This window comes from Anser anser, assembly GCF_964211835.1.
Source record: "Anser anser genome assembly, chromosome: 12".
NCBI lineage: Eukaryota > Metazoa > Chordata > Aves > Anseriformes > Anatidae > Anser > Anser anser.
The window spans coordinates 21708505-21735583 of record NC_139733.1 but is presented as its reverse complement, the minus strand read 5'-3'; the positions used below and the strand labels follow the sequence as shown (position 1 = coordinate 21735583).

General features: G+C 40.3%; 1 protein-coding gene across 8 annotated transcripts in view; it reads right to left on the bottom strand.

The window, feature by feature from the left end:
* LOC310880372 (contactin-4) overlaps positions 1–27079 on the bottom strand; it is a 300385-nt gene that overhangs the window by 89373 nt on the left and 183933 nt on the right. For all 8 annotated transcript variants that reach the window (XM_083796070.1, XM_083796077.1, XM_083796071.1 and 5 more), the window contains one exon: positions 6839–6934. In XM_083796070.1, coding sequence (XP_083652196.1) covers positions 6839–6934 — 96 coding nt within the window. The remainder of the gene's footprint in view (positions 1–6838; positions 6935–27079) is intronic.

Here is a 27079-nt window from a genome sequence, read left to right as displayed (position 1 = left end):
AATAATTCTCTGTCAACATTTCAGCTCACAGACCCAGACTACATGGGTGTATTTCCAACAGCAATAATAGCATGAGTTGGGAAAGAGAGATTTGAACCAAACTTTAATAAATTCCCTCCTCTTTGTGAAGATGGACTTTTTCAAGTGCATCTAGGACATGGGTGCTGCAAAGAGGGGCAGAAAACTTGTTTTCTTTTAGTGTTCTGTGTGTGTGTAAGAACAATACAAATACCTCCAAAACTGGGCAATTCTCGCTAGGGCTTTTCCATAGAAATGGATGATGAGATAGAGATGTGCAAATGCTAGCACACTTTTAATTGGTAAAATGTAGACAGTTTTGTGCATTAGTAGATCAAAATGATATAAAAACTGCTGAATTGGGTCACTGTTTGCTCAGAGGTGCCGTTCCCTAATGCTCAGGAAAGTCACCCATTGTTGCAGCTAAGAACAGAGGCACCCCCATATCGGGGAACTGGAGTTCAGGACCAGAACTGGTGTCGGGAAGGTTCAAGGTCCTGGACCACCAGGAACCTCTTCAATGGCCATGAGCATGTGGGCTGGAGGAGGTGCATCCTTCAGAAATGCCAGCAAGTTTTCATTTGCATATTTAAGCACTTCACAATCTAAAAAAGTTATCAGATAATTTATTTTTTTCCACAGATTACCTAGATAAATTAAGAAGAGTGAGAATAAATGTGTTATATATAGATGTGAAGAGCGGCGGTACGAGCTATGGAAAGACAGACCTCAGAACACGACAAGCCTCTAGGGAACGTAAAGGAAACACAATTTAACTAATTGAGTAATTCAGAGATCATTTTCACCAGTTCTCCACATACATTCATCATTTCTCACAACACTTGGAAATCTGAAATCTTTTATTCTATAGGATTTTCCCACACGGACAGGAAGGCAAATGTCACGAGAACTTTGTGTATATAGATCTTTCATAAAGATGAATAAGAGAAAATCTGGGGAAGGGGAAAAAAAAGTGAAGAAAAGCCCAAAAGACAAATTCATTTATCTTCCCAAAGACAGGAATGGGAAGGATTTTAGGGATGGATTTACAGACTTGTTTTTCTGCTTGTTTATGGGTGTGCTACCAACTGTCAAGTGAAACTTGCACACCTTTCTATGCCTGTATTTTTCTAATCTCTAGACTCACAATGAAATACCTGGGATGTTAGAAGGAAACTGTAGTTGTTAAAATATTAACTAAGCCTGCCCTGAACAACAAATAAATCTTATAAAAGTGGCAGCTAAATAACTCAGTTCCCACAAGCTTGAATAAAAACAACTATTTGGCATAAAGAATGGTTTGGTCTTTTAAAACTTGGAGATAAAGTTAAAAGGGCAAAGACCTCCAGACACTTTGTGGGCATATCCCCTATGGAATTCACTTGTGTTTAGAGCCCTGAGAAACAAAAGGGAGGGCTTGCTTTATTTTATTTTATTTCATTTCATCAGGGGGCATTCTTTTTTTCTAATTAAATTTACCTTGCCAAATTTTATTAACAAAACTGAAAAAAAAAAGAAAAATGTTTTCACCCACAGCTTTAAATTAAACAGACTATTTTACATTTCAAAACGCTTCATTGTCTCTAAATATATCTAAATGTAGTAAAAAAGGCTTAATAATACAAAACGGAATGAAACACTTCAGACAAACCCAAGTTATTTTTTGTATTTTTGTTTTCATTTTGGCTAGCGATGCCCCCACATCAATTATTCATACAGCTCTTCCAAGGAGAGACAGCAGATGGTATTGATCTGGGAGTGCTTCAAAAATGTAAAGCAATATAGCGTTGTTTTTATGGTACCCAAATTATAGGGTTCATCCTAAGAAATGCTGAGATACCATAACCAGCCTCATCAAAACAGTCACGAAAACTTTTTGATGCTCTTCGTGTTTCCAAAACTGTTACTGTGTGATTTAAGTACGTAAGAAACACGACCAGGTATACACATCTAGTCTAGATTTTCAATTGTCTTTTCTTGTCTACAATGTGACCACTTTCTACCACTGCTCATTGAGCTGTTATGTGTGCACTTCATGCCATGTTCCCATAACTATGTTTACTTTTACATTATTTTTTCCATAGGGCTTCATAGGTAGACTGGTTGACACATGAACATCATTAGGCTTTTAATTAAAAAGCAGTGGAAATAACGAGGGAAAACCCTACACGCTCAGGATAATTATTTCAGAAAAATGTTAACAACTCAGGTAGGCTTTTTCTACTACTACTTACACTGGTTTAGTGTAAGTGAACAAGTAGGAAAGGAGGAAAAAAAAAGAATTGAAAATTTCTAGCAGGCAAGGCAGCATAAATACAGCAGGACAGGCTTCAAGGGCTCAGGCACTGACTGCTCTGAGAGCAGAAAATATGACAGAAGCAAATGTTTGATTTGCATTTATTCTGGTTTTCAGCCCAGTGACTTCCTGAGCTCCAGATGAACATTTATTTCCCAAATTTCCAGCATTCAGCAAGCACTTCATCATAGGATGCAATCACATCATTATACTGCTTAACAAAATATAACACCAGGATGCACTGACCTGACAAAATAGTGACTCCCTGTTGAAAATGTACCATGAGAAATACACATTTTGTTTCGAGGAAGAAAGAAGCCTGAATTCATATGGTCAATCTCCAATTCATGGTAAAATAAAAATTAGGGCATGCATGGAGATGCCCATAATGTTCTGTGCAAGCTGTATTTGGTCCACTTTATGATGCTGAAAATACTTGTTAATCATTTGGACTTGTTTTCAGGATAAAATCCTGGTAACATATGAGGAATAGGAAGGTTTTTATTTGGCATCATTAAGAAGAAAAAAAACTCTCAACAACCAATGTATGTAGGCCAATATAACTTCACTTTTAACTGCCAGCTCTTTAAAAATGGGTAATTCCAAGTAGCAAAGTATCAGAGTGAATTACAGATTAAAGGATAAAAGTCTGGATGCAGACAGACATTTCTAATTTTAGTACAATCCAGGATTTTAAAGACCAAGATGACCAATGACACAGCAGTGGACAGGTAATGATTCTCTTCTAATGTGTGTAAATTTCCTTTATCAAATTTCTGCAGATTATGGGGGCTCTAAGCCTTGCCACTTGAGTCAATTCAAAGCTGAGGAAAAGCTGGAACTGATTCCCAGCCCAGACATGGGAAATTTTTCCCATCAAGAAAGAACTGTTGAGCCTGCACCTCTGGCACCCTCTGAAGGATATCCTCAACTCTGTACTCAGGAATCAGCCAGTTTATTGTTTTGTTGTTGTTTGTTTTTCCCTAGGCTTCACCCATTCTGGTGAACACCCTCATCGTCAAAGCAACAGCTACTCTCCAGTTTAAATTTTATTTTATTTTTTAATGTCATTTTCAATGCAGAAGAGAAACTAAAGTCAAAAAAAAAAAAGCCATAATGTAGAATTTTTCCCCAGGCAGTCCTCTGTTTCAGAGTTGGTCATTAATGTCCCCAGGCACTTTTGCAAGGATTATAAGTCAGCTTTTCTGTCCTAATCAAATTCCAAAATAAGTAATTGCATTTCCTCCATCTTAATGCCACTCACACTTTCAACTAGATGTATTATTTCTCACTTCTAGCCTGACTGTTATCTGCTGTTGCACTACCATGTTAAACAGTTGCAATGTTATATCCCAGAGGTGGCATAGCAAGGCATGGGGAGGAACTGATCTCTACAGCTTTGCAAACACTGCCTTGGACCCTTGGGATGGAAGCTGCCAATGAAACACCATCATTTTCCGACATACAGTTAGTTTCCAGTGATATCTGATATTCTCTTATGAAGCTCCATCTGCCCAGAGCTGGAATAGGAGATAGCTGTGGTAATTGTGCAATAACTGCTAGAGACCAAATAGTTTCTATTACACTGGGAGACATACAGTTGGCTGACGGAAACGCAATGCACATGATTGAAAAGCATTAACTTTGCAGTTGTGACTTTTAAAACTCATCCTTATTTCTAAACTTGGGAGGAAGGAGTAGGAGGAAGGAAGAGAAAATGAAATTATTTTCACAGAGAAGATTAATTCCTGCAGAACAAAGGTCTCAGTCTCAATTACCTGGAACTATTTTGACTTTCCATGAAATACTTTCTATGCAAACCGGAAAACCACCAGGGGAGTACCCAGCCCAGATTGGGTACAAAATTGCAATAGTATCAATTTAGACTAATTGTGGATCTGGCTTGATACGAACAAGATAATTTTCTAGCTGGAATAAAGCAAGCCGTAAAACGTGGCCAAGTAGGAAGATATCTCCCATCCAAATGACAACAGGAAATAATTACCCTTCAGTTTTCTCCCTGTCTGGACTCCAGAAATGCACTCACCTCTCTGTCACTGCAAGGTGCTCTTTCCTTCCTACAGAAATCTGAAATAACTTTGGGACCTTTCCGGAGTGTGTTTGCATCATCAGTGAATACGCTCAGACCAATGCTTCCTCGTGAATGACATCTCCCATAGCATCGCAGACTCCAAATGAGTTCATGGCTGGTCCACAACCCATCTTCAGTGTTTTTTAATATCTAGCTTTGGCAGCTTCCTAATGAGGTGCTGCAGTGAGACCCATTTTAGGGGGGTGAGGTGGCAAGCTCCATCCACACAGACCAGAGGGCATGTAATTCTGGGGTGTACCTAATAAATACAGGAGCCACTCTCATAAAAGTTATGTGCTGCAATAACGAGTAATTTTGTGGGTTTGGCATTACAGGTGTAAGAATCACCTTCAAGTAATGAATATCAGAAACGCGAGATATTGAAGCTCTCATGGTAATCTCCTGAACTAAAAGGAGAAATAACATCTGAAGCCAAAAGCGAAGGAGGCCCTCGCTGAATAAATGAAGTAGGTAGGTATGCTTGCCATACAGCTCCTCCCCCACAGTATGAAATAGCGAGGTTTCCCATTGCAGAGACTAGAGACTGGCACCTGAAACATGCCTTATATAAAAGCACAGCACAACTCAAAGGCAGGAGCACACTTAGTACAGCAAAACATCTGTTTGCTCTGCTGAATGGGCTTTATCCTGATTCCAAAGAACTTTTGGTCAGGTTTCCCTAAGATTGTTTACAATTCCAGCTCTCGATGTGTAAGCAGTAGCAGGCCTCACAGGTCATGACGCCCGCAGGCCCGGGGCCTAGGCCCTTTTCTCATTCTCCTGCGTGCCAGTGGCATGCCAGCCGCCCTGATGAGGCCTCTGCCAGCTGGTCAGAGCGGCAGGGGAGCTCTGTAAGCACTTGTCTTGTCACATTTGAGCGTGAAAAGCAGCCTGCTGGCAAACGGCTCGCGAGGCAATTCTTGTCCAGCTGATGAGCAAGGAAGAGGACAGACAGATTTCAAAGCATGACTGCAAATTTCTTTAAAAGGGACGCAGAACTGCGGAAGATGGCCACTTGCTGATGATATACTGAAATACTTTATGATAGACCAGCTCGGTGCTTTGGCTGGTTGTTGAGCTGCAGGCCGTGTGGTTCCACACACCTCGCCCCCAGGCCTGATGGCAGCCACAAGGACAGAGACACAATGGGCTGACTGCTTCTCTGAGGCTTTGTTTTGGATGTAATAGTGGAAGACACGGACTTAAGATGTCAGCCAACCAAGACAGGATTGGCACAACTAAAACAAGTTTTTGCTCAGTTGAAAGAATTGTTCTGTTTTAAACATTGATACTGTCCTGTATAGATCAAACTTCACTGAAGTAATTGCTACATTATACATTAAGACATATATGCCACTTCCCCTGTTCTAAACAGTGAGTGTAAGAAGTGACAGGTGCAAAAAAGACAATTTAGTAAGATTTTAAGAGGGAATAATTTTTTTTTTTTTTTAACACAACTACAGTATGGTCTACAGAGGACACATCAGTAAGACCATTCTAACATTGCAGATTTCTTTTTGCCTGTTTGCTACTACAGCTTTTCCCTTTCTCCATAAAAGTCACAAATCCACTTTTTTTTCCTGAGGTGTTAAGAGATACCAGTCACTATCAAGAGAAGACAGGTTAAATACTTATCTGCACAGAGTCTGTATTTTCAGACATTCAATGAGCCTTGAGTTACAGTTAGTACCAATCTATTATAATTCCAATGGATTTAAATACGTTATCAGACAAAAATGGTAGTGCACAGAGTGGCATATCTTCAGAGAATTTTGGTAGTGGGGTTGCCCATCATTCTGTCTGGCGCTTCAGATTATGATTTCCAGAAAAACAGGTGGGTGCATGAGCATCAACAGCGAATACTGCAGTGCCTGCAGGATCCCTATGTAATTTATTGGCATGGTATTTCCTCCTCTCCATTACCACTCTGCCTTGCCTCTTCCTCTCGTAAAAACAGTAGGAAAAATATGTACTGCCATTCAGAAATAAATCATTGTATTAGACTTGGACAAACACTAACAGAAGCTGAGTACCCACAAGACAAAACCAGTGACAACAAGTGTCTGAAAAATTAAAATAATAACGAAAAGATTATGTACAAAAGTAACTCTATCAACAACCTTCAAACTTTTTTCAGAAGATACACACACAGAGGTCAAATACAAAAAGGCTTCTGAAAGTTCCACATTCCACAAGGTCTTGGCTATGTCTTCTCCCTATCACATACTGCTCTAGTTTGCATAAGCTTTCTCTGCCCACATACCCAACGGGAGATCTCTCTCAGTGTTTGCTCAGCATGACCACTCAGAACAAACCATTCAGACTGGCACCACCACAGAGCTGTTCTTTAAACCTTCTGAAACACAGCCTGAGAATGAAAACATTGCAAATTGCCACTGGATCCTCTAAGCAAAAGAAGTAAATGGCCTTACCTCCAGAATGAGGTGGTGGTCCACACAACAGCACCATGCCCTGGCCCTGGCGGACAGATACAGTGCTTCTTGTTCTAGTCTTGAAGTTTTCGAGATCTGCCAAGAGAGAAAGAAATCATTTAAAGGGAATTGTTTTTTCCTAATGAGGATGGAAGGTTCATTAGGACTTTGCTCTGTGACAGGGAAACAAAGCAAGCATCAGCTTGGATGAGAAGTTAATGGGAATTGGGTGGACTACAGAGTAGCAGAAGGCTGCTGTGGCAGCCAACTACCAACAAAAAAGCAACAAAAAGATCAGAAAATGTCTCCACAAGTTTCAAGGTGTTGTTCAAGGTAAGGGGAAAAGCTTTTGATTTACCCACGGCGGAAGAAACATCCAGAGAAAACTCCACCAACCCATAATGCTGCTAGAGCTTTTTCTTATAAATTTAAGAATTATTGCCTTAAAACGATCACAGCCCCGAACTACATTATAACCCAGTTCTGTTTCCCTTTAGGAGACTTGTTACCGATGCCCTTGCAACCCATGTGTAGAAACCCTTCCTTTCCCATAAGGAAGTCTCCTGTTAATAACTATGTTAGCCACGCAGTGCTTTAATTAAATTCAGTTCCTTCTTCCACCTATCTCCCTTTGCTCTCCTCTCCTTCAGGGGCCATGTACTGCAAAAATGCAGCTCCCTCTCTTGCCTTGCTTGCTGAATTCAAGAAACTTGCTATTAAATGATGAGGTGATGCTCTGCGAGCTGAGCAGCGGCACCACTTATTGATCAGCACCATTGGCAGCTGCAGGAGCGGTAACACACTGAATCACTTTTGTAGCCTTTTATCTTTAACCGTCCCTTGCATTTCAGGTTTCATTTTTTCTGCTTTCAGTGTGGCTGAGCCATGGTTTGGTGATTGCAAACCTGTTGTCAGTGCAGTTGGGAACTAGAGGAAACATAGGTGATAAATATTTAACAGCAGGAATTAGTAGGAACATCATTATAATTTTAAAAGTGTGAAAAAATAAGCCTTGATTTTTATCCACTCTTGATTTTTTTTTTGATTATTATTTTTTAAGCACTGACGTGCATACTTAAAAAATTTAGAATAAATAAGCAAAAAAAAAAACCAGAAGTCACTGCTTTGTTTCAGACTGACTAGTACGCAGGCTACCACCTCAGAGTGGCCTGAGCTGGAGCTGAGCATGCCGCATGTGTACCGGCAGTGCTTGCTGCTGGTGTGTACCCACTGTGGCCACATCTCCTCTTACTCTACTGGTAGCAGATCTTCACTTTCATCACAGTAAATTAATTGTGTAAAAAAATACAAATCAATCTGAAAGAGCCGGGCTGTCAGACAGATCAGCTGTTATTCTTATGCTAGTACTTAGAAACCTTGCTCATGGACACATCCTGCTAAAGTCAAATTCAGGACAAAATCCAGGAAAAAAAGTGAGCTACATTGGCAGCAACAATCAAAAATTTTCTTGTTGTGCTAGTAGCCATCATGAGATTTCCAGCACAGGTCTGCCATACCCTCATGCTCTACGTTTCATCATTCCAGGGATCTCATTATAATTTCAGCTTTTTCATTTGCATTTCAGAGGATAAATATTGTGGTTTGAGGGAGATTTTAAAAAGACGCTGCACTGCAGTGAACTACTCATGAGAACAGAACCAGCCCAAAATTCTGCTCCAATTCACGGACAGAAGCAATGCTGACCAAACCAAGGTCATGGTGCTGCCTGCATCAGCTGCCAGCTCTGTTGTATAATCAAACTCCTTGGGCAAAATGGGTTCACACAAAAGGTTCAAAACTAGATGAGTTTAAAATTGGTCCAAATGTAATCTGGGTATCAATTTGGCAGCAAGTTCACAGGTGTGAGCTGTTTGCTCAGACTCTTGTCTAGGCAGAGCGATATATAAGCAGCAGATCCTCATGAAGATTCAAGGTCATGTAAAGCAAGAATAAAGCAATTTATGATACAGCACATAGATAAGGGAGACAATAAAGCAGACAATCACAGAAGAATTTAAAAGAGTTAAATAATATATAATATGGAAGATTCTTCGTATTAGTATTTAGCTGTAACTGTTTTCCTCTGTCTTTGCAGAAGTAAATAATCCATTATACCCTGTGCATATACACACATATATACATACAAATACCATTTTAGAGACTGCATCGCATTCAGTTTCCATGCACAAATTCTAAAAGAGCCATATGCAGGTCTGCTTTGGAAGGTAAGAAGGAAAAAAACTGCATCCACTCTCAGCCTGCATGGTTAAGCCTACTTGTACAGTGCTCTAGGGAACGCTTCAGTTAACCACGGGGGAGGGAGTGGGAGAGGTCTTTCATTACCAATCATAAGAAACAGCACCTGCGTGGTGACCCAGCAACTCCTATTATAATAGCGTGGAGAGAAAGTGCATGACTCAGTAGTCTAAATGCAAATCTGGTCCTCAAACTTTTTCTGCAAGGAACAAATAACCCATTTGTTGACAAAACAGCCATATATTTGTGACAGGAAAAGAGCTGCTACTAGGAACAGAAGTCTCTGTGTGGATGAACAACTAGGAAATGATGGAAGAATGGTCAAAATCAATTAGAGGCAGCAAACAAAGCAAAGCATTCATCATTATCATTCCTGGTGCAAACTATTGAGTTTTTAAAGTCAATTGTCAATTCTGAAAAGCCTCATGCATGTGCTAAAAATTTGTCTCTGAATAAACTAGCAAGATTAAGGTAATTATAAGAAAGGCTAATGTCTCATCAAACTGATTGGACTGATTATTCTGATGCCTTCTGAAATCCACACCTTAAATTCATTTGTGCAATACCTAAATAGTAACATGAATTAATAATAATATAATTATGTTTGAAAAATTTTATTAATGAGAAACTTCATTTAAACATCAACTTGCTATGCGATCTTTTCTGAGAAGTTAGGAATTGTATCAGTATTGTTGAATGTTTGCAAAGTGTGCAGATCAGTGATGTGCTGATTCAAGAGGTTCTTCTGCTTTCACAGGCTGTGCAAAATGGACAAAAACATTTCCTACAAGCTTCTGCTCAAATGGGTGCAAAATATCCCACTGAAATTTTGCACGGTTGAATTCCCTGTACACGGAGGTAAAACTGGTTGGTAGACAAAAGTTAAAAAAACTTGCTGGATACCTCCCCACAGGAAGCTTTCATGCAGGAGTAGCACTCTAACACTTTTTTTCCTATTTCTGTTACCGTCTTCCAAAGGAAACACAGTTGTCTAGTGCCCTGGCTGGAGAGTAGCAAGAAATTATTCTGTGTACTTTTGACATTAAAAATCAATGGGACAGTAAGGCATGAAAAAAAAAACAACCCTTGCAGCTGGAGAATGACTCTGAACTACAGTGTAAGTGCTTTAGTTGGTTGTGTCTCCCTGACGAGGGAGCCTTAGTTTGCCTTGCCCCTAAACCCAAAGATCCTGGCTTTGGGATAGGATTACACGTGAGGATTTTTGTTCTTCTATGTCATTAAAAAAACAACAACATACAAACACACCAAAAAAAGCCCAGAAGACTTACAAGCCAGCAAGCCGACTGACTTCTTGGCACACACAGTATTTTGGAGGAATGCTTGAAGTGAGACTATCATACATCCACGTTTATCTCGACACCAGCGCTCTTTCCATCAAAAAGCACACCTGAGCAGAATGAGGAGACTTGGGAACTCTGGCCGAGGTTTGCAGGTGCCCTTTCACTGGACCTGCCTGCTGTGCTGGGGCCGATGAACCCCTGGGGGCGACGGGGCTGTTCAGCACATGCTGCGGCAGGGCTGGTCGCTACCCATACCTGTCCTTATTCTGCTCCCCCACGTTGCCTACACCTTGTTACAGTCTTCCACACCTTATTGTTCATCTGTTTCCCCTGTGTACATTGTCAATGCGGTCACTGTCTCCTGATACAAATATTTTCACCCCGTATTTTGAAAACAAAACAATTCAGGTTCTTGAAAAACTGCTGAGCATATAGATAATGATAGGAAAAAAGACAATTTCAGATTTGGGAGGGAGGCAGTGAAAGCCTTGAAGAGGTCACTCTACTTTATCAAAAGGAAGCAAGACATTTCTGGTTAACCTGCATAAGTATTGTCACGAGGAGATAATGCCATCTCTTCAAGTGTTTGCTAGCCCAGTGGAGGAGGATGTAACAAGAACTAATGGTTAGGAAGCTGAAGTCATGGAAACAGAAGTTCCGTGAGGCTTATTGTGAGTGATGATGATCAGCTGCTGGCATAAATTACAACAGAAAGCAGAGGGTTCAGCATCCTTGAGATCTGCAGATCAAGATCACCTTTCTAGAACACGTACAAGTAGTAAGTTTTATCACACTTAAGCAGCCAGGTTCAGTTAGGGATAAACTGGTGGAAATATGGCAGTGATAAATAGGAGCTATGTTACAGGGCACTACATCCTTCTAGATGTCTGGTGCATGAAACGCTGGGGAGGAGGAGGAGGTCTGGAAGCCAGGGTGATAGTCTGGTGGCCTGATGCCCACCAACAGACCTGAGAGTCCCAGAGGTGGGCTCCTGGGACTTGGCAAAACAGTATGCAAGAAATCTGAAAATAATCACATTACGATTAATTGTTTCAAGCTCCCCACAGGGTACTAAATACCTCATAACAGAAATAAAAGACATGTTCATTTTCAGACTTTACAGTTAAATGTTAGATATAACGCACTGAGCATCAGTAAACAGAAGGGAGAGAACAAGATGAAGCAAAACAATGCCTGGAAGAGATAAGTTCATTAAGTTTTAGCACGCAGGCATCTTTGAAATTTAATTAAAATTTTTAGGGTGGGAATTGCTTCAATTACAGTGATCTTTCACTGCCTAGATCAAGACAGAAAGGAGCCTTAATTTCAATAAAAATATTTACACATTAAACAAACAAAACATGACCAGAATCAAGGACTGCTTACATGGGCAGGAAGATATATTGTTGGAGCCAGGATCCCTGCACGCACTTTTGGTGAAAATGTGTTCGTTCAGTGATTCATATTTGTGGCACTAGGCAGTATACGACCATTAAGAAATACTCCTCCTATTCATAGCATGGAAAAGAAAATCGCACAGTATGGCAGATGCAATAAGGATGTAAACCTACACCTAAATGATCAACGCAGCAGGCATCTGCGTGAAAAATCCTAGGTCATTTGAGTGAGCAAAAAGTGCAATTCAGTGTATTTTGTTCATAAACTCATCCTTGAAACCATATCAAATGGCAGCAAAATACTGATTGCCAATGATGCCTCTCTCTTCATACACTCATACAGATACAATAAAACAACTGCAGGCCTGCACATTTCTAAGTGGTTATTTTTAAATGAAAAAAAAAAGTAATTAAAAGTTACAGTAGACAATAAAAACGTGATACAATCATTAAAAAGTAAAGAATGAAAAAATACAACTCTAGTAGGTACATAAAATCTACATAAATTGTTCTGCATGTAAATTTCTGTGTCCTTTGAGGTTCAAGAACTACGCACAATCCTGTTTCCTAATGTGTGATTATTTAGGACTGAAAAAGAGAAACAACAATTAAAAGCTCTCCAATTTTATTATGATGTGTGATTTAAAATAATTAAGATCAGATATTTGTAGATCTGATATTACATATATAAAAGAATTCCCTTGCATGTTGTTTTTTGCCCTATTTAGTTTGGATATTCTCTCTGTTTAGGAAGGTGATTACCAAATTGATCAAGAGAAATTACTGAGGAAGGAAATAGTAATACTTCTCATTCTGGAGGTCAATGTACTGCCAAAGCTTATTTGGAGCGCACAATACTAAACCAATAACTCCAATGAAAATAGAAAATATTGTAAAAGCTCCAGTAACTTCAGTACTGTATGAGGAAGAGATTAGCAATGTTTTCAGTGCATAAAGGAGCCCATTGAGGGCAGTCTAACAGAAACACCGACAGGTTAGCTTACTTGACACTTAATCAGACCTCATTCAAGGAGGGAGTGAGGATACCATTTAAACTTCATTTCCACAGTGTCACTTCTCAATCCGATTTCATGGACACACACGAGTATAAAGGTACATGTATTTAATCTGTGAAAAATACATTGATTTGTGCCGCTGACTCTACACTAGCAATTGCATGACCTTGGGAAAATCATGTAACAAAGTTTGCACGCTGCTAATGATGAGTATTTGTCTAAAAAAGGCCTAATTAGCTGACATTTGTACATAAACTTGAATTGTAACAAAAGGACATTACATGAGTGTGATATGCTATCAGCATGTACATGCTAACACCCGTCCTTTAATATGAACTTGAATGTTTTTTGTTGCATTACCAGATCATAAAACAGTATCACAGAATGTCTTGAGTTGGAAGGGAGCCACCAGGATCGTTGAGTCCAACTCCTGGCTCCACACAGGACTGCCCCAAGATCAGACCCTATGTCTGAGAGTGTTGTGCAAATGCTCCTTGAACTCCAGCAGCTGGGTGCTGTGAGCAGTGCCCTGGGGAGCCTGTCCCAGTGCCTGACCACCCTCTCAGGGAAGAAGCTTTCCCTAACATCCAGCCTAACCCTCCCCTGTCATGGCTCCATGCTGTTCCCTCAGTTACTAGACTTTTCTGTGACCTCCAGTGAAAGTCTGCCTTAGCATCTCGTAACACAACGTAAGCAGGTAACAGTGACTGATGTCCGTCTAATTCAGATTCTTATTCCTCAAAATCATTCAAGAGCCAAGAACATGCCAGCAGCAGCTGTCCCCATACCTTAATCCCATCACCTTTTCATTTTGTGCAGGGTATTGAATTGAATGACCTCCTTCCAAAACCTCAAATGTAGTTTAACAAAAGCTTAAACAATTTGAAATGATCCAAAGCCCCTTAAGACTTTGTAGTTTGTCTCAGAAAATGGCATATGGACATTTTAATCAAAAACATATGGATTTCAGAGTAACAATTATCCAACTTTGTCTAGAGTAATGAAAAATTTCCCCAAATTTCAGGTACAAAAGTCAGTCTTTATAGCAAGGAAGATTCAATTATAAGCAAAACAAGAGTTGTAGCCTTTTATCCTTTATTAGGACTTACTTGTGTTTGTACTTTATTTATGAAATTCAGGTAAAATGAAATTTGGTAAGTCTTTTTTCTAAGCGATTACTCGATAAATCTCGGAAATCAAAGTTTGCTCTTCAAAGAAAGATTTCACAGATGACATCAAAGCACCAACAAGTTAGCGGGAGCAGATTAGCTCCTTGTTCTCTAAGTTCCCTAACATCAAGGTTAGCAGTGCAATATTTGACCTGTGCTTTTAGTATTTATATCCATTTTCATTTATAGCTCCACTGATTGTTCTATTTTAAGGTATTTACCCAAGCAGAGTGTTTACAACATTTGTACACAAGGTCCATTTGGTTCCCGTTATTGGCTACAACATGGAAATAATTCAGCTGCTGAACTCAGCGCACCCTGGAAACAAGAATGAAACAATGAGGCTTCCCTTAGGAGCTGCAAGTCTCAGGTCATTGGTGATTTGACAGAGAGAGCCCTATTTTTTATGAAAGCTAAGCTCTGTTTTGCCTTACTTTGTTTGCCAGAGGAGTGTTTCCATGGTTTTTCCTTCTTAGGCTTTTTTTTTTTTTAAAATGCGTAGCATATTTTTAGAATCCAAAGTACTTTTGTAATTATGCCAGTTCCAAAATTAAGAGAGAACTCTATGCAAGAAGGCTATTTTTTAAACAAATTTAAAAAAACTTTGTTTTTTTTAAACAAAAACAAAAATATTGTAAAAAATTACACGAGCAGAAAATGATTCAAATTGATTGTGACAGGTGTCTGCATGTCTTTTAGAAAGCCAATTTCTGTGACTATATCACGTAGAAAGAAGCACTGCTGTACATCTCCTTGAATGGCATACTGTCAAAAACTCATACACCATTAGTGAACCCTTTGTCATTACATTTAAGATTTTTTCCTAATGATCAGAAAAGCACTGTCAATGCTATTTTTATCTATTATTCTTATTCTTGTTTAACTTACATGAAACTATTTCTCCTTTTACTATATTCTAGCCAAAACATACATACATCAATCACTTCTTTATACATCACTGAATTTTAATTTCCAAAGGAAAACATGACTAATATTCAGGCTTAGAAGAAAAAAAAGAGAAAAAGTGGCTTGTATGGTGCTGTATTTGACTTAAAGTCTATCTCTAGAGATCTCTGTAAGCAAATTTGGTAACACATCAGTGATACTGCTGTAGTGAGCTGATGTTAATAGCAAGCAGCTACTCAAGCATAATACCTTTATCTGTGTGTTTATCTATATCTTCAAACGGATTATTATTTTTATAGAGTGAGCTATTCAGTGAACCTTAATAGAGCATGCATATGATTGAAGGAAAAATAAAGAATTGTAACATGGGACCCCAAAAATACAAGATAATTGTAAAGGCTTTGATGGTGCAGACACAGGATGCAAACTGGTCTAGAAGCTGTCTGTAGAAACCCACAGCTACCCTTCATTAATGGAACGTAACCTTGGGACTAAGCAAAAGTGGGTTTGAGTATAACAAAACAACAAGAATCCAACCTATATAAAACGTATACAGTAAAACTTAGATATAACAGAGATAGTGATCAGTGAATAAAGAGCAAGTAATGCAGTGGTAGTAGCTAGAGCACATGAATCATTTCCCATTTAAATTGCATGGGCTGTGCGATTTCATATTGCACCCCTGAGGTTTGGTTGTAATGTGGATACAAGAAACTTGCATGGTTAAAAGTGAATTTGGTAAGTTAATAACTGGCACACTAGAAAACTAAAAAAACTTCTTCACTGACAATTTGGGGTCTTCATTAGTGGGAAAAAACACAACACTCTTACTATATACATTAATCTTCACATGAACTTTGAACAACCATGAACTGAGTTCCCAAACAAAAGGAAGTATAGGAAATACTGTAATGACATAGGTAAGGTGTAGTTACTTCTTCATTTACGTGAAAGAAACTCAAAATCCACTTATGTACACACAGACAAGACACCTAAAGTCAATTTTCAACCATGACTTAAAGAGACCTGTGGAGCATAATGTGGTTTACCTTCTCATACCCCTTATATAATTTTAATATGATCCCAGCAATCTAAAATTTAGATCGATGTTTAAGGCCATATTCAGTCCTTGAATCAAAGTCAATTGGAATTCTTTGATTAAAGGCCATATGATGTGATGTCAAGGGGATTCGGAACAGGCTGGCAATGACACCTTCTTCAGCAAAACGGTGACCAGAGGGATTGGCTCAATCGTCCTTGTTCTGACTGAATAAAGAACCTTCTACCAAAAGGTAAGCTTGTATGCCCTCTTCCAAATTGCTTTCATCAAATTTGCCTAACTCTAATACACATACAACAGAGCATACTTTAATATCCTGGATAAAATACACAACCAGATGGAAAAAAGAAGCTATTTGCATTGCTGTCCATGGAATAATATGACTTCATTGGATGCAGGCAATAAACTATGCTAATTTGGCCCATAATACAGTCTTGAAGATGAGATTCTAGTGCATCTCAATCAATTACAGATTTTAGAGGACACTGGTTTGAAGAAATCATAGCCTGTCTATATGAAGGCAGGCTGAAAGCACTTTAACTGATGACTAGCACCCACAAAAGCATTAAAGCTTTTTGCTCTTGAAACACTTGACAAGATTTGCCTCTTGATATTTATGGCTCTAATATCTCTAAACACTGTCCCTATAAAACCTGTGCCTGACTTTTTAAAAGCAGGGTTTTATGTCATCCCTTTCACAAATACACAAAGATTAAGTTCTTCTGCCCATGTCCTTGCTGTTGTGTCAGGACTACACATCTGGCTGTGCAGTTCGGAATAAAAACCCCTTTGATACAGAGCTTAATAGAATTTTAGTTTAAGAGCTGGTGTTTGAATGAATAATTTTTAGAGTCACTGATTTGAGAAATGGTTTACAAGTCTGGGGATGAAAGCTTTCTAATCTGACCTTTAGAACAGAATTTTCACTGGGATTTCTACTTTACTGGAAAAAAAAAAAGTTGTAGATGTAAACATCTTGTCATTCTCCCAGCCTGCCTCCCCTCTGGAAAATAATTCAGGTTGGACTTTATTACTGTAGGCATTAAACATTGTTCTGCCTGTGCATTTTTACCAAACAACCATGTCCAGTTTGGACTTCTAGACCTTTACATTCCCTGTTTTTCCTGAACAGAAATGGGTAGCATTTTCACAAGATGCAAAAATTCTCAGATAAGCCTTTGCTGTAGGGACATGAGATGTGTACCGGGGGACTCCCAAGCCTGAACTCAAACCACACGTGTACAGGAGGCACACTGCCTCCTGCTAGGGAGAATGGCTCTGCGAATGGCCACGCTGGTGGTTAGAGAAGGAAATATCTGGTGTGTTTGGATGTGCACGGTCATCAGCCTCTTCCACAGCTCCCAGGGCTAAGCACCAGACCAGACTTGAGCTTTTCCCACTTGTTCCTGGAAGGGAGACCTGCCAGCAGTGGGGCTGCCCGCAGGAGAGGGCACGAAACAGGGACACGCAGCCCCTGCCCTGCAGCAGCCTGCCCGTGTGCTCTGAAAAGAGACGCTGCGGAGACTTTTATTTAAGAACATGGACCAGCCCCTCTGAAGTCAAACGTCTGTTTAAGTCTGCAGGAGACAAGTAAAATATGAAGAGCCAGCAAGAAAAACAGAATGAAATATGTGCAAGCCAAGAGCTTGTTTTCCTCCCCAGCCCTCCCCGCCCTGCTTGTCAGTCAGATCTCTGACCTATGCATCATCTTGGACTTTGACATCTCTATCTGGGTTTTTATATTGAGACTATGTTTAAATCTTGCCAAGTCTTTCTGACCACCATCTATCACAGACTGATTTGTCTATCCGCATGGCTACAATTTCTCCTCAGGCTTTTACCTTGCATCTCAACGACTGCGAGAGCTCTTCCTGCAGCTTTACAAGTGCCGCTGGCCAAAACACAGCTGCACAAGTCACGGATGCCCGCGCAGCGCTTGGACCGTTTCCTCCTCCATCACATCACGCCTGAGCTGCTTGTCCTCCCTGGGACGGCTCCTCGTGGCACGCTGCGGCCTCAGCACCTTGCTGGGATTTCATCCTTTCCCCAGAATAGGCAACGGTGCAGCCCCAGTGCTTTTTAACCTTCTTTTATGCCACTCATCTTGCTGAACAGGGGCTCTTATAAATACCTGCAAGCTGTCCAAGCTGTCCACTGTTCTCTTCCCAAATCAAATTACTCTTTGCTATGATGTTACCAATAAATAAATAAATAAATAAAATCTCCTTGACTTTACGTTCCATTTAATAAAAACTGCCTCTTTACTATCTTTCTACAGGAAGTACTTCAAACATTCATTTTGAAGAAACCCTTCTGCTCGAGTCAAAATGCTGAGGACTTAGAAAATTTTATTACTTTAATCTGGAAAACCTGGGCAGATATTTTCCCTTGGGTTAACTTGAACAGAATTAGTTTACTCCTAGATTTTTATTTTTTTTTTTTTTAGCAAAACAGTGCAATATTTGCACATGCTCTTGCAGCACAGATTCTGCAATAGCCATCTGGACTGCCATCAGCGGCAGGCAGGAGATACTGCACAGCCCCCTCGAGCTTGGCAACTGAGCACTAACACAGCAGCCACTTTGTGTGCTCGCTACTGGACTCTGCTGTGCTGCACCTTCTTACTTTGTGCAGCTAAATTAACGCAATTACAGACCCCTAAATAATGCAAAATAATATGACACAAGCTTGCTGATCTTGAAGTTTCCCTCTACTTGATAGAAACACAAACAAAAAATCACCCTGCAGAGATCCTGGCCTTCAGAGGTTACACAGTTGCTCCGGTTGCCTATGAGAAGATACATTATTATGCCAGGCAGCACTACTTAGAGAAGAGAGATTTTTTCATTCTGTTCATCTCTCACTTCTAATGAATTATGAGATGGTAGTCACGTTTGCTGCAGACAGGAAAACTAACAGGAGAATTTTTGACAAACATATTTAAAGCTCCACTGTTCTTTGAATGCCAACACTGACTCCCTGATCTTATTTTGCACAAGGAAAATGGGAAAGAAAAAATCAACACAATGAAAAGCAGCCACTAGGCTAAAACTGTTTGACATTGGCCTTGCATCCCATCAGCAGAACAGGCTTTCTTGCAACAATGGGGTCCACCTTTGGGTACAAACTGTGCTTGGTCTAGGGGTCCTGGAACTGCTATTTTCCATTCATGTAAAAACAATATTATTTTGCATCAATACAGAATTAGTAGAGATCAAGCTAAGGATTGTAATTATTTCTTCAAAATATGTAAATAAATAAATAAAAGCATTATTTCATTTGACAGATGAGGAATTTTAGATCCAAAAGTGGAGAAGATACAAGAAGTCATTTTAGTAATTAAGAAAAGTGCAAAGTCCTCTTGGTTCCTTTGCATATACATATACAGCTGCTTACTTGGCTTAAGCCTCATTATATTGCCCAGAAAACAAAGGTTCACTGACCCAACATACTTCGAAGGTTTGCAATGGAGAGAGAGAGGGAAGGTGGCAACTACTCCTCACGGAAATCATGCCCAGATCTCAGCCTTGTATGATGGAAGAATGGCTCCTGTGGCTGCACATGTGAAATCAGGAGCATCAGTGCAGGCAGAGAGTCCAGCTCCCCTCTGGCTTTTTAAGACTACATTACAGGCAAGGTCTCTACGGGATTCTTAATCAAAATTTTGAGATATTAACATTTGAAGGAAATATCCTTATCAACTCTAAAAAATATCTGCAAGTCGTGAGTGAAAGATTGTTTAAAATGTACAAGTTTTCAGTTGGCTATATGCCATCTTCTCTTTTCAAGACAGTATGGTTCAATCGCACTGGATAACCACGATCCCTGCAGGGTCACTGCACTCTTAAGGATACTGCTTTATATTGGCATTTACATTTCCAAGCTATTTCATCTATTGTCAAAATAGTAATTTAAATTTATGATTTAATTTCCTCTGTAATTTATGCATCCTTCTAGCTGCCATCAGAACAAACCAACTGGATATCAATGATTTGCAGAGGTAAGGCTGTATTCATTGAAGATAGCTGGGCTATAGTCTGAAGTTATGCCAAAAGGAAACTCTAATAATATCTACATAACTATTCAACTGTTCCTATCCTTTGATTTAAGAAAAAACAAACAAACAAACACGTAGAAAAATATTCTGTAAATATAGCCCCACTCAGAGGATTAATACAACTGGTAGGGATACATTAATATTCACAGTTTCCTACCGTAGTGGTTATTAGCCTTTTAGAAACAGGCCAGATTTCAGATGACATCCTCTGTTTCTGTAAGAATCCAATGGTAAAGCACCAAAGGGACCACGACCACCTTGGTGGTAACACAGGTAACTCGCAAGGGCTTCAGGAGGGAGAGTGAGACCAGGGGATTTTGCTGATAAATGGAGCAGTATCAGGTCCTGCACAAAGCTGAGTGGAAAGAAGGAAAAGAAAGACCAAGTCCTGATCTCTCCTTAAGCTTACCGTGGGAGCTCTGTGTTTGTCTTTATGACCTACGTATCAAGGCAATAAAGAGAACGGTGGTTTTAAGCTAAAAGGTGAAAAGTCAGTGGGACTGATTAAGCCTCAGGTCAACAGATCTTCAAATGCAGAAAGATCTACTCAATTAAAAGTGAAATTGTCCCAAATATCTGTGCTAAGAACCTGAATATTCACTGTTTTATTCAGAACATCAGAGAAAATGAGAAATCTCTCTTATTTCCTTCCAGGCCCAGCCTGAGTTTTTCATAGCACGATTTAGCACAGATAAGCTTCTCAAGATTAGAGAGTTCAGGTAACAGCAGAGCTTTCTGCGGGGCAACCTTCACATCACCGGACCATGCCGAACTGTGATCAAAGCAGTCCATGTCCATGTTCAGTTTCAACAAATGACTACATCTGCATTTGTTCCTTAGAGATCCAGCCCCTAGGTATCTGCATAAATATATACTTAGAATGTATGATATTGCTTATTTTACATATTAAAGGTAAAATTAATAAACATTGAGAGGGATGGAAGAGACCTATTGCCTGTGCCTTGCGCCCTGAATTTCTAAACCAGCGGAGAACCCCGGGCTGTGAGCGAGCTGGGACTGAAGGTGCTGGGGGCGAGGTGTCCCTGCGGGACAGGGCTCCTGCCCTCACCCCGCTGCCTGCAGCAGCACCGTGCGACATGCACATGGGAACGCACTGCCTGAAGAACAGCACAGCCTGGCAACATGGCCAGCTCTGAGAGAAGGTGTGCTGATTATTTACAAATGCCCTGCCGCTCTTTTAAGTAATCATGTATTCATCTTATTTATAACCCTCGGGTGGAAACATAGCAGAGAGAAATCCTCTGTTCTATGGCAAGGGCCCTTCTATCTCAGATTAAAGTAAAGTAGGTTATATATCTATCCTCTGTTACGTACTCCCTGTTGGTCCTATTCATCAAAAAAAAAGAAAAAAACACAAAAAAGAAAAGCTTATCTGTGGCTTAACCTAGTTTTCTGTTCCATCGGAGACTGTATGGCAAAGGTGCAGAGGTGGTGAGCTGATTCTCTGACGGTGGTGGCCGCACTTTGCACAGCTGAGTTCAGGTTTTAGCAAAGAAGAAACATTTGTGCACGTACAATAACTCAAATCAATTTACTTGTTTCCTTGTTAAAGAGCACTGTGTGTCACACCAAACCAAGCCCTGGGAGCCCATGCACTACTGCTGCCCAAGTTTGGCTAAAACCTTTATTGAGTGCTAAGTGCTGGTGGGACTGGGGCAGCCTGGAGAGATGGGTGTCTCTGGCATAGAAGTGCCCTCGCAAGCTCTGAAACAATGCTTTACTGGTGGGGTTTCAGGAGCTACAAAACTACCGTTCCTTTTGGAAGGGTGAAAAGCTTAAGGAAAATTCCCTTATCATAGAATCTGTACCAAAACAGATTTATTTATTGGACCAAGAACTTAAAAAAAGTATCAGGAGGAACTTAAAAAAAAGTGAACAGGAGGCAGCACCCAGACCAAAAAAACAACCCGTGAGAAGAGGCACGGACTTGAAGCCAAGGCTCTGAACAAGCACAGGAATACTTGAGCAAGGAGTGCACGCTCACTGCCCCAGCTGTGGTCTGACACTGGAGAAAACAATCCGCACCCCATTCTTCTTCATTTCCAGGAAGTTTAAAGCACATCGTGCTTTCTCAACACTCAGACATTAATAATGACTGTGGAAATGATTTAATTTGGGTGCCAAATGCCTCATTCAGCTGAGCAGAAGTGCATCAATTCATTGATCAATCAATGCAATTGTTGCTGCGTTTGTTTATTTAGCCAGGAAAACGCAGATACTTTGGCGGTTTTCTGAAAATGTTTTCCTTATTAATTGTTCTTGAAAGAATTACTTCATTGATCGTTTAATCTTCAAAAAGAAAATGAATGCACTTCAGGGCAATAAGAGGGTACAACAGTAAAGAATTTGAGCAGCAATTATAATTTGTTTCTTAGCAACTAATAGCAAAAATTATGGGATTTGCTCGGGTGCAAGATATAACAGGAATTATTCCAGCAATGGGAATATGGAAAAAAATCCTTTTCAGTGTAATGTTGGGAGTAATTTTCTTTTTCTACCATCATAACGAAATTATTTTGGGACGGTAGGTCAAAGCCCCAAAGTATTCTCATTACAACCGCATTATTATTGTATTTTCTGCTACCATTTGCACTGCACAGTGCTGAGTCCTATCTGCTAATTCATGCATAACAATTATTTCCGCAGAAACACTTCTACTAAACAAATCCCTTTAATAAAGTGTGGGAAGAAACAGTTTTCAGAAACAATAGTTTGATTCCCTGCAGTTAAAGATGTATTCAGGGCAACAAAGAAAGTTAAAGCTTCTATAAACGATTTGAGCGATTCAAGAGAAAAACGTATGAAGGCAGCGCTGGGGCTGCTGCCCCAGTCAGCACTGGGGGATGGCCACCTCCAAGCCCATCCCTGCAGGCACAGGGTAATCTTCAAACACAAGGGAACAGCTTGAGATAAATTCCACATGCAAACTCAGCCTTCTTGCCTGACCTGGGGGAGGTGGCTGCTCCCTTTCCATTTTGTCTCCTCTCCCCTCTCTGCAGCCCGGGGAAAGCCCTGCGCCTGTGTGCTGCTGCTGGTCCAGTCCAGCACCCCCAGGGCAGGACTCGGCTGGCTGCTCCCCGGTCCTGGGGTCTCATTTCTGCTCCCCCCTGCACAATGCAATATTATTTTGCCAACTGCAGAAAATAGCTGCTGCATTAGGGTGGACCTGTGTAGTTACAGGATCAAAGGAAACTCCACGTTTCCTCCAGACAATCGGCAGTAGCTGCTCAGCAGGTAAGATGGGCAATGGTGGAGTCCACCAAAATAAATGAAATCTTAACGAGTATTCCTTTGCACAGTCTTCCAAACACATACGTCTGAGAATGGCCTGCAACTACCGCGCAGAACAAGCTCAGAGCTGCTCCGAGGAAGGCGTTGATGCTGCCTCACATCGGGATGGCCAAATCTTGCAGCCTTTCCCAGTAATTTATTTGTGAGTTCGTGTCTATGTAGATGTGGGCATAAATGCAACTTTCGGCACCTGTGTGCACTGATGTTCCATTCTGTAAATTATTTCACAGTCAGGAGAAATAATTTGGCAGGGACATTCACTGGGAGCACGTCCTGCCTACCACACACTGCTCTGCAAGCGGCTGCACCAGGCTCCTGCCCACAGCTAAGAGCTGCTCAGCACCTTCAAGCTGTGCCAGAGAAAATGAGGAACAACTTGCCCATTCATCACTTTCTGAGAGGTATGGTCCAACTCTGGTGCCACTAAAAATCAATACAAGTTTTATCTTCAACTTAAACGGAAGCAGGATCTGGGCCATAGTAAACAGCTTTAATCATGTGTCTGAACGAGCAGGTACGTCTCTGAAATGCAGCCTGAGAGCTGCACTTCTTCCCAGGCATAACTTCCTATTGATTTCAGTGTTATTTCCAAACAGAAACCACTGTACAGTGAATAAAATTGTCAAGCTAAGTTCCATACCCTAAAATAAAAAGCACATAATTTAATCTAGTTCAGCTGTGTTTTTGTGTATCATTTTGGAAAAGCCATTATTAGAATCCATACTCCGAGTATAAAGCTTTTTTTTTTTTTTTTTTTTGTTGTGGTGAGCCTGTACTGGTATAAGCACAGCGTTTAGGGTATCATTAATCCATATTCTGTTACCGTGGCACAGCAGATTCCTGCCTTTCTCAAAATATGTTCTATTTCAGATGCAAATAACACTGGAGGAAAAAAAAAAAAAAACAAATTTGAAATGTAAATGATATATCACAAAGCAAGTACTGGAGGAAAATATTAGCACTTTTATCGTAATGAGTTTGTAACCTAAATACATATTTCAGGGATTAAATTGCTGACCCTCTCTGACCTGCACACGAGGTTGAATAGCTGGATCACAGTTTAATCTTCAGTGAAGATGCCAGAGAAGAATAATATAGCCCTCGAAGAACGAACGAACGTATATTAATGATGCCCCAGGACTGAGAATTTAACCCCCTGAGAGAAAAAAAAGAAAAAGCTCAAACCCCCAGACACCAGTCTCAGAAGAACCTGCAGCAACTTTCCTCAGGAACAAAACCGAGAAAACAAAAATCACACAATACACGGGTCAGGCTGGAAAATAACAGCTCATTCGGATGAATGGGGAAGCTACGGACTGGTAAAACACAGTCGTGAGTCTCTAACGAAATGGCTTTCCAGAGCTAAACCATAACTTGCAACAGAATGGGGATTACAAAACCCCAGCTGCAGTGCTGGAGCCAAAGGTGGGGCAGAGCCTGCGTGTGCAGCCACAGGCTTTCAGCAGATGCAGGTGCTGCACAAGGGGGCAAATTCAGAGAAAATAACTTGATAAAAGGGAAAAATCCTGAGAGAGCATCTGAGGGCAAACAGGCTTAACAGAGCTGTGCAGTGGCTAGAAAGGGTTTTCCCCACACACATTATTTTAAGGTTGTTCCACCCAGAACCTACAAAAGGCAATGCAAAAATAGTAATATTTGGAATAAAAACACTCAGGCAAGCAGCTCTATCAAGCAGTGCTACTGCATCTAGATGTCTTGGATGTCAAGGCTGAAAAACAAGCATTACTAACACGTGCCTAATTTTATTGGTTCTTAGAGGCAGAGCTTTTGGAATATGCTCTGCATATTTCATAATTCAGCTAATTCTGGCTGCAGTCCCTTTGATTACACACCTTAAAATGTCTAAGCTGTTTTGTCAAAGCATAGAGTCTAGTTTGATAAATGCTATTTTATTTTTAATTTAATCCAAATGTTTCTAATCTGATTATAGTTTTAGTAACGTAAAAGAAATTTCAGGAATTGAACATTTATTGAGGTTTGCCATCATTATTTTAACTAGAAAAGAACAAGCTTTGTTTTTGAATTCAATCTTAATTAAGAATCAGTCAAACCAGATTTGGTTTTGGTCAACTAGAAAACTTGCAAGATTATTGCCAGATGTACCATTCATCAAGACAGATAAATTAATTGGAACTTAATAAACATTCTGTATCTGAAGCAAAGTTAAAATGTTGAAGGTTGATTTTCTTCCCCCCCCCCCGATCCTCTGTGTTTGCAAGCTCCTAGTTAATTAGTTCATTTAAGCATGCAAGGAAATTAACATATTGCCACTGAGTCACACAGCATCAGGATCCTCTCTCCTGGTCCCACACCCTGGACTTTGAAACCCATGACCAGGGTCTACAGAGCTGGAACCTGGTACCTGGCTTGTCCTTACATGATTGACTTTTTTTGAGAGTATGATCCCAGCAAAAGGGGTGCTGAAGTGCTTAGCTCTAAATGATGCTTCAAAAGCTTGCCCTGATAGCCAACAGAAGGCCACAATGAGCAAGAGGGGACCTGCCAAGAAAATGTAGTCTCTCGAGACGTAGACCAAGGCGGTATTTATGAAGCAATCACCTTGACATACTGAAATCTGGAGTTACCAGACTGGTATTGAGGAGGCTGTTCATTACCCACCCACAGTGAAAATGCATCTTCAGTCATGGACAAACACAAGCAGGTCAAAAGCAAACTGACAATATATTGTAAATTATGCGTGCAGACGGAGGACTTGACTTTATGCACAGTAATATTTCTTGTTACAAATCACCTTTCAATGTTGTGTGAACCTGGCGTTTATTGGCATCTTTATCCATTTTTTGGTGCCTTTTTTTTTTTTTTTTTTTTTTTTGAGATGGAGCACATAAGCTCCTTTTACTAGTTCATCAAAACCATCTTTGGGATTAAACTCAACACCCAGCTCACCACCACTGATGTCTTTATGTCTGCAAGGGCATGCCTTGAACTCCTGCACTCTGAGCACGGATATTCCATAGTAGGTCCTGCTGTAACTATTGAGCTGCTGTGTACGCCCCTCCCAGGACAATGGCACAGAGGCATCACTCAGATGACAGACGAATAATTATGCCCTTGTGTCTGTTCTCTGCCTTTCCTTTCATGACTAGGTGAGAAAAAAGATGGTTTTCATTTGCCCATTTTGCTATCATTTGCCCATTCTTATGGACTCTATCCTGTACCCCAAAACAGCTTTTCCTAATTTCATATAATGCTAATTCACATTAAGACCTATGTCTTTTGTTATCTTTAGCTTTTGGCGAGAAGGTGTAATGCTGAATTTAACCCCAAATAAATATGAAGCAGCCTCTGATATCCTTTTTACGTACACAGGTATAAATATCACTTGTACCTCCAAGTATTTGTACCAAACTACTAAAACATAAAGAGTTATGAAAAATGTCACAGTGAATTTGTTCTTTACAAAGAGCACGCCCCTTTAAAACGTTTGAAGTATTAATTCTCCATGGAGTGAAAAATCAGTGGTGAAACCCCATTTACCAGCTACTTTGCCAGGTGGTCCCTTTCTCAAGAAATAAAGACACTGCACCCCGCATATTACAGCTAAGCAAGCATAAAACAAGACACCCATTCCTCACACACATTTACCCTCTCGATCCAGGTGTTTTCTGTTCCATGAACAGCTCAGAGCATAATACGTAACGGATCAGAACGGGTTAGAAAGGCAGGCATTGCTCTCATACTTCTTGTAGGAAGCCACAAGAACCGAGGCTGCGATGCAGTTGGTA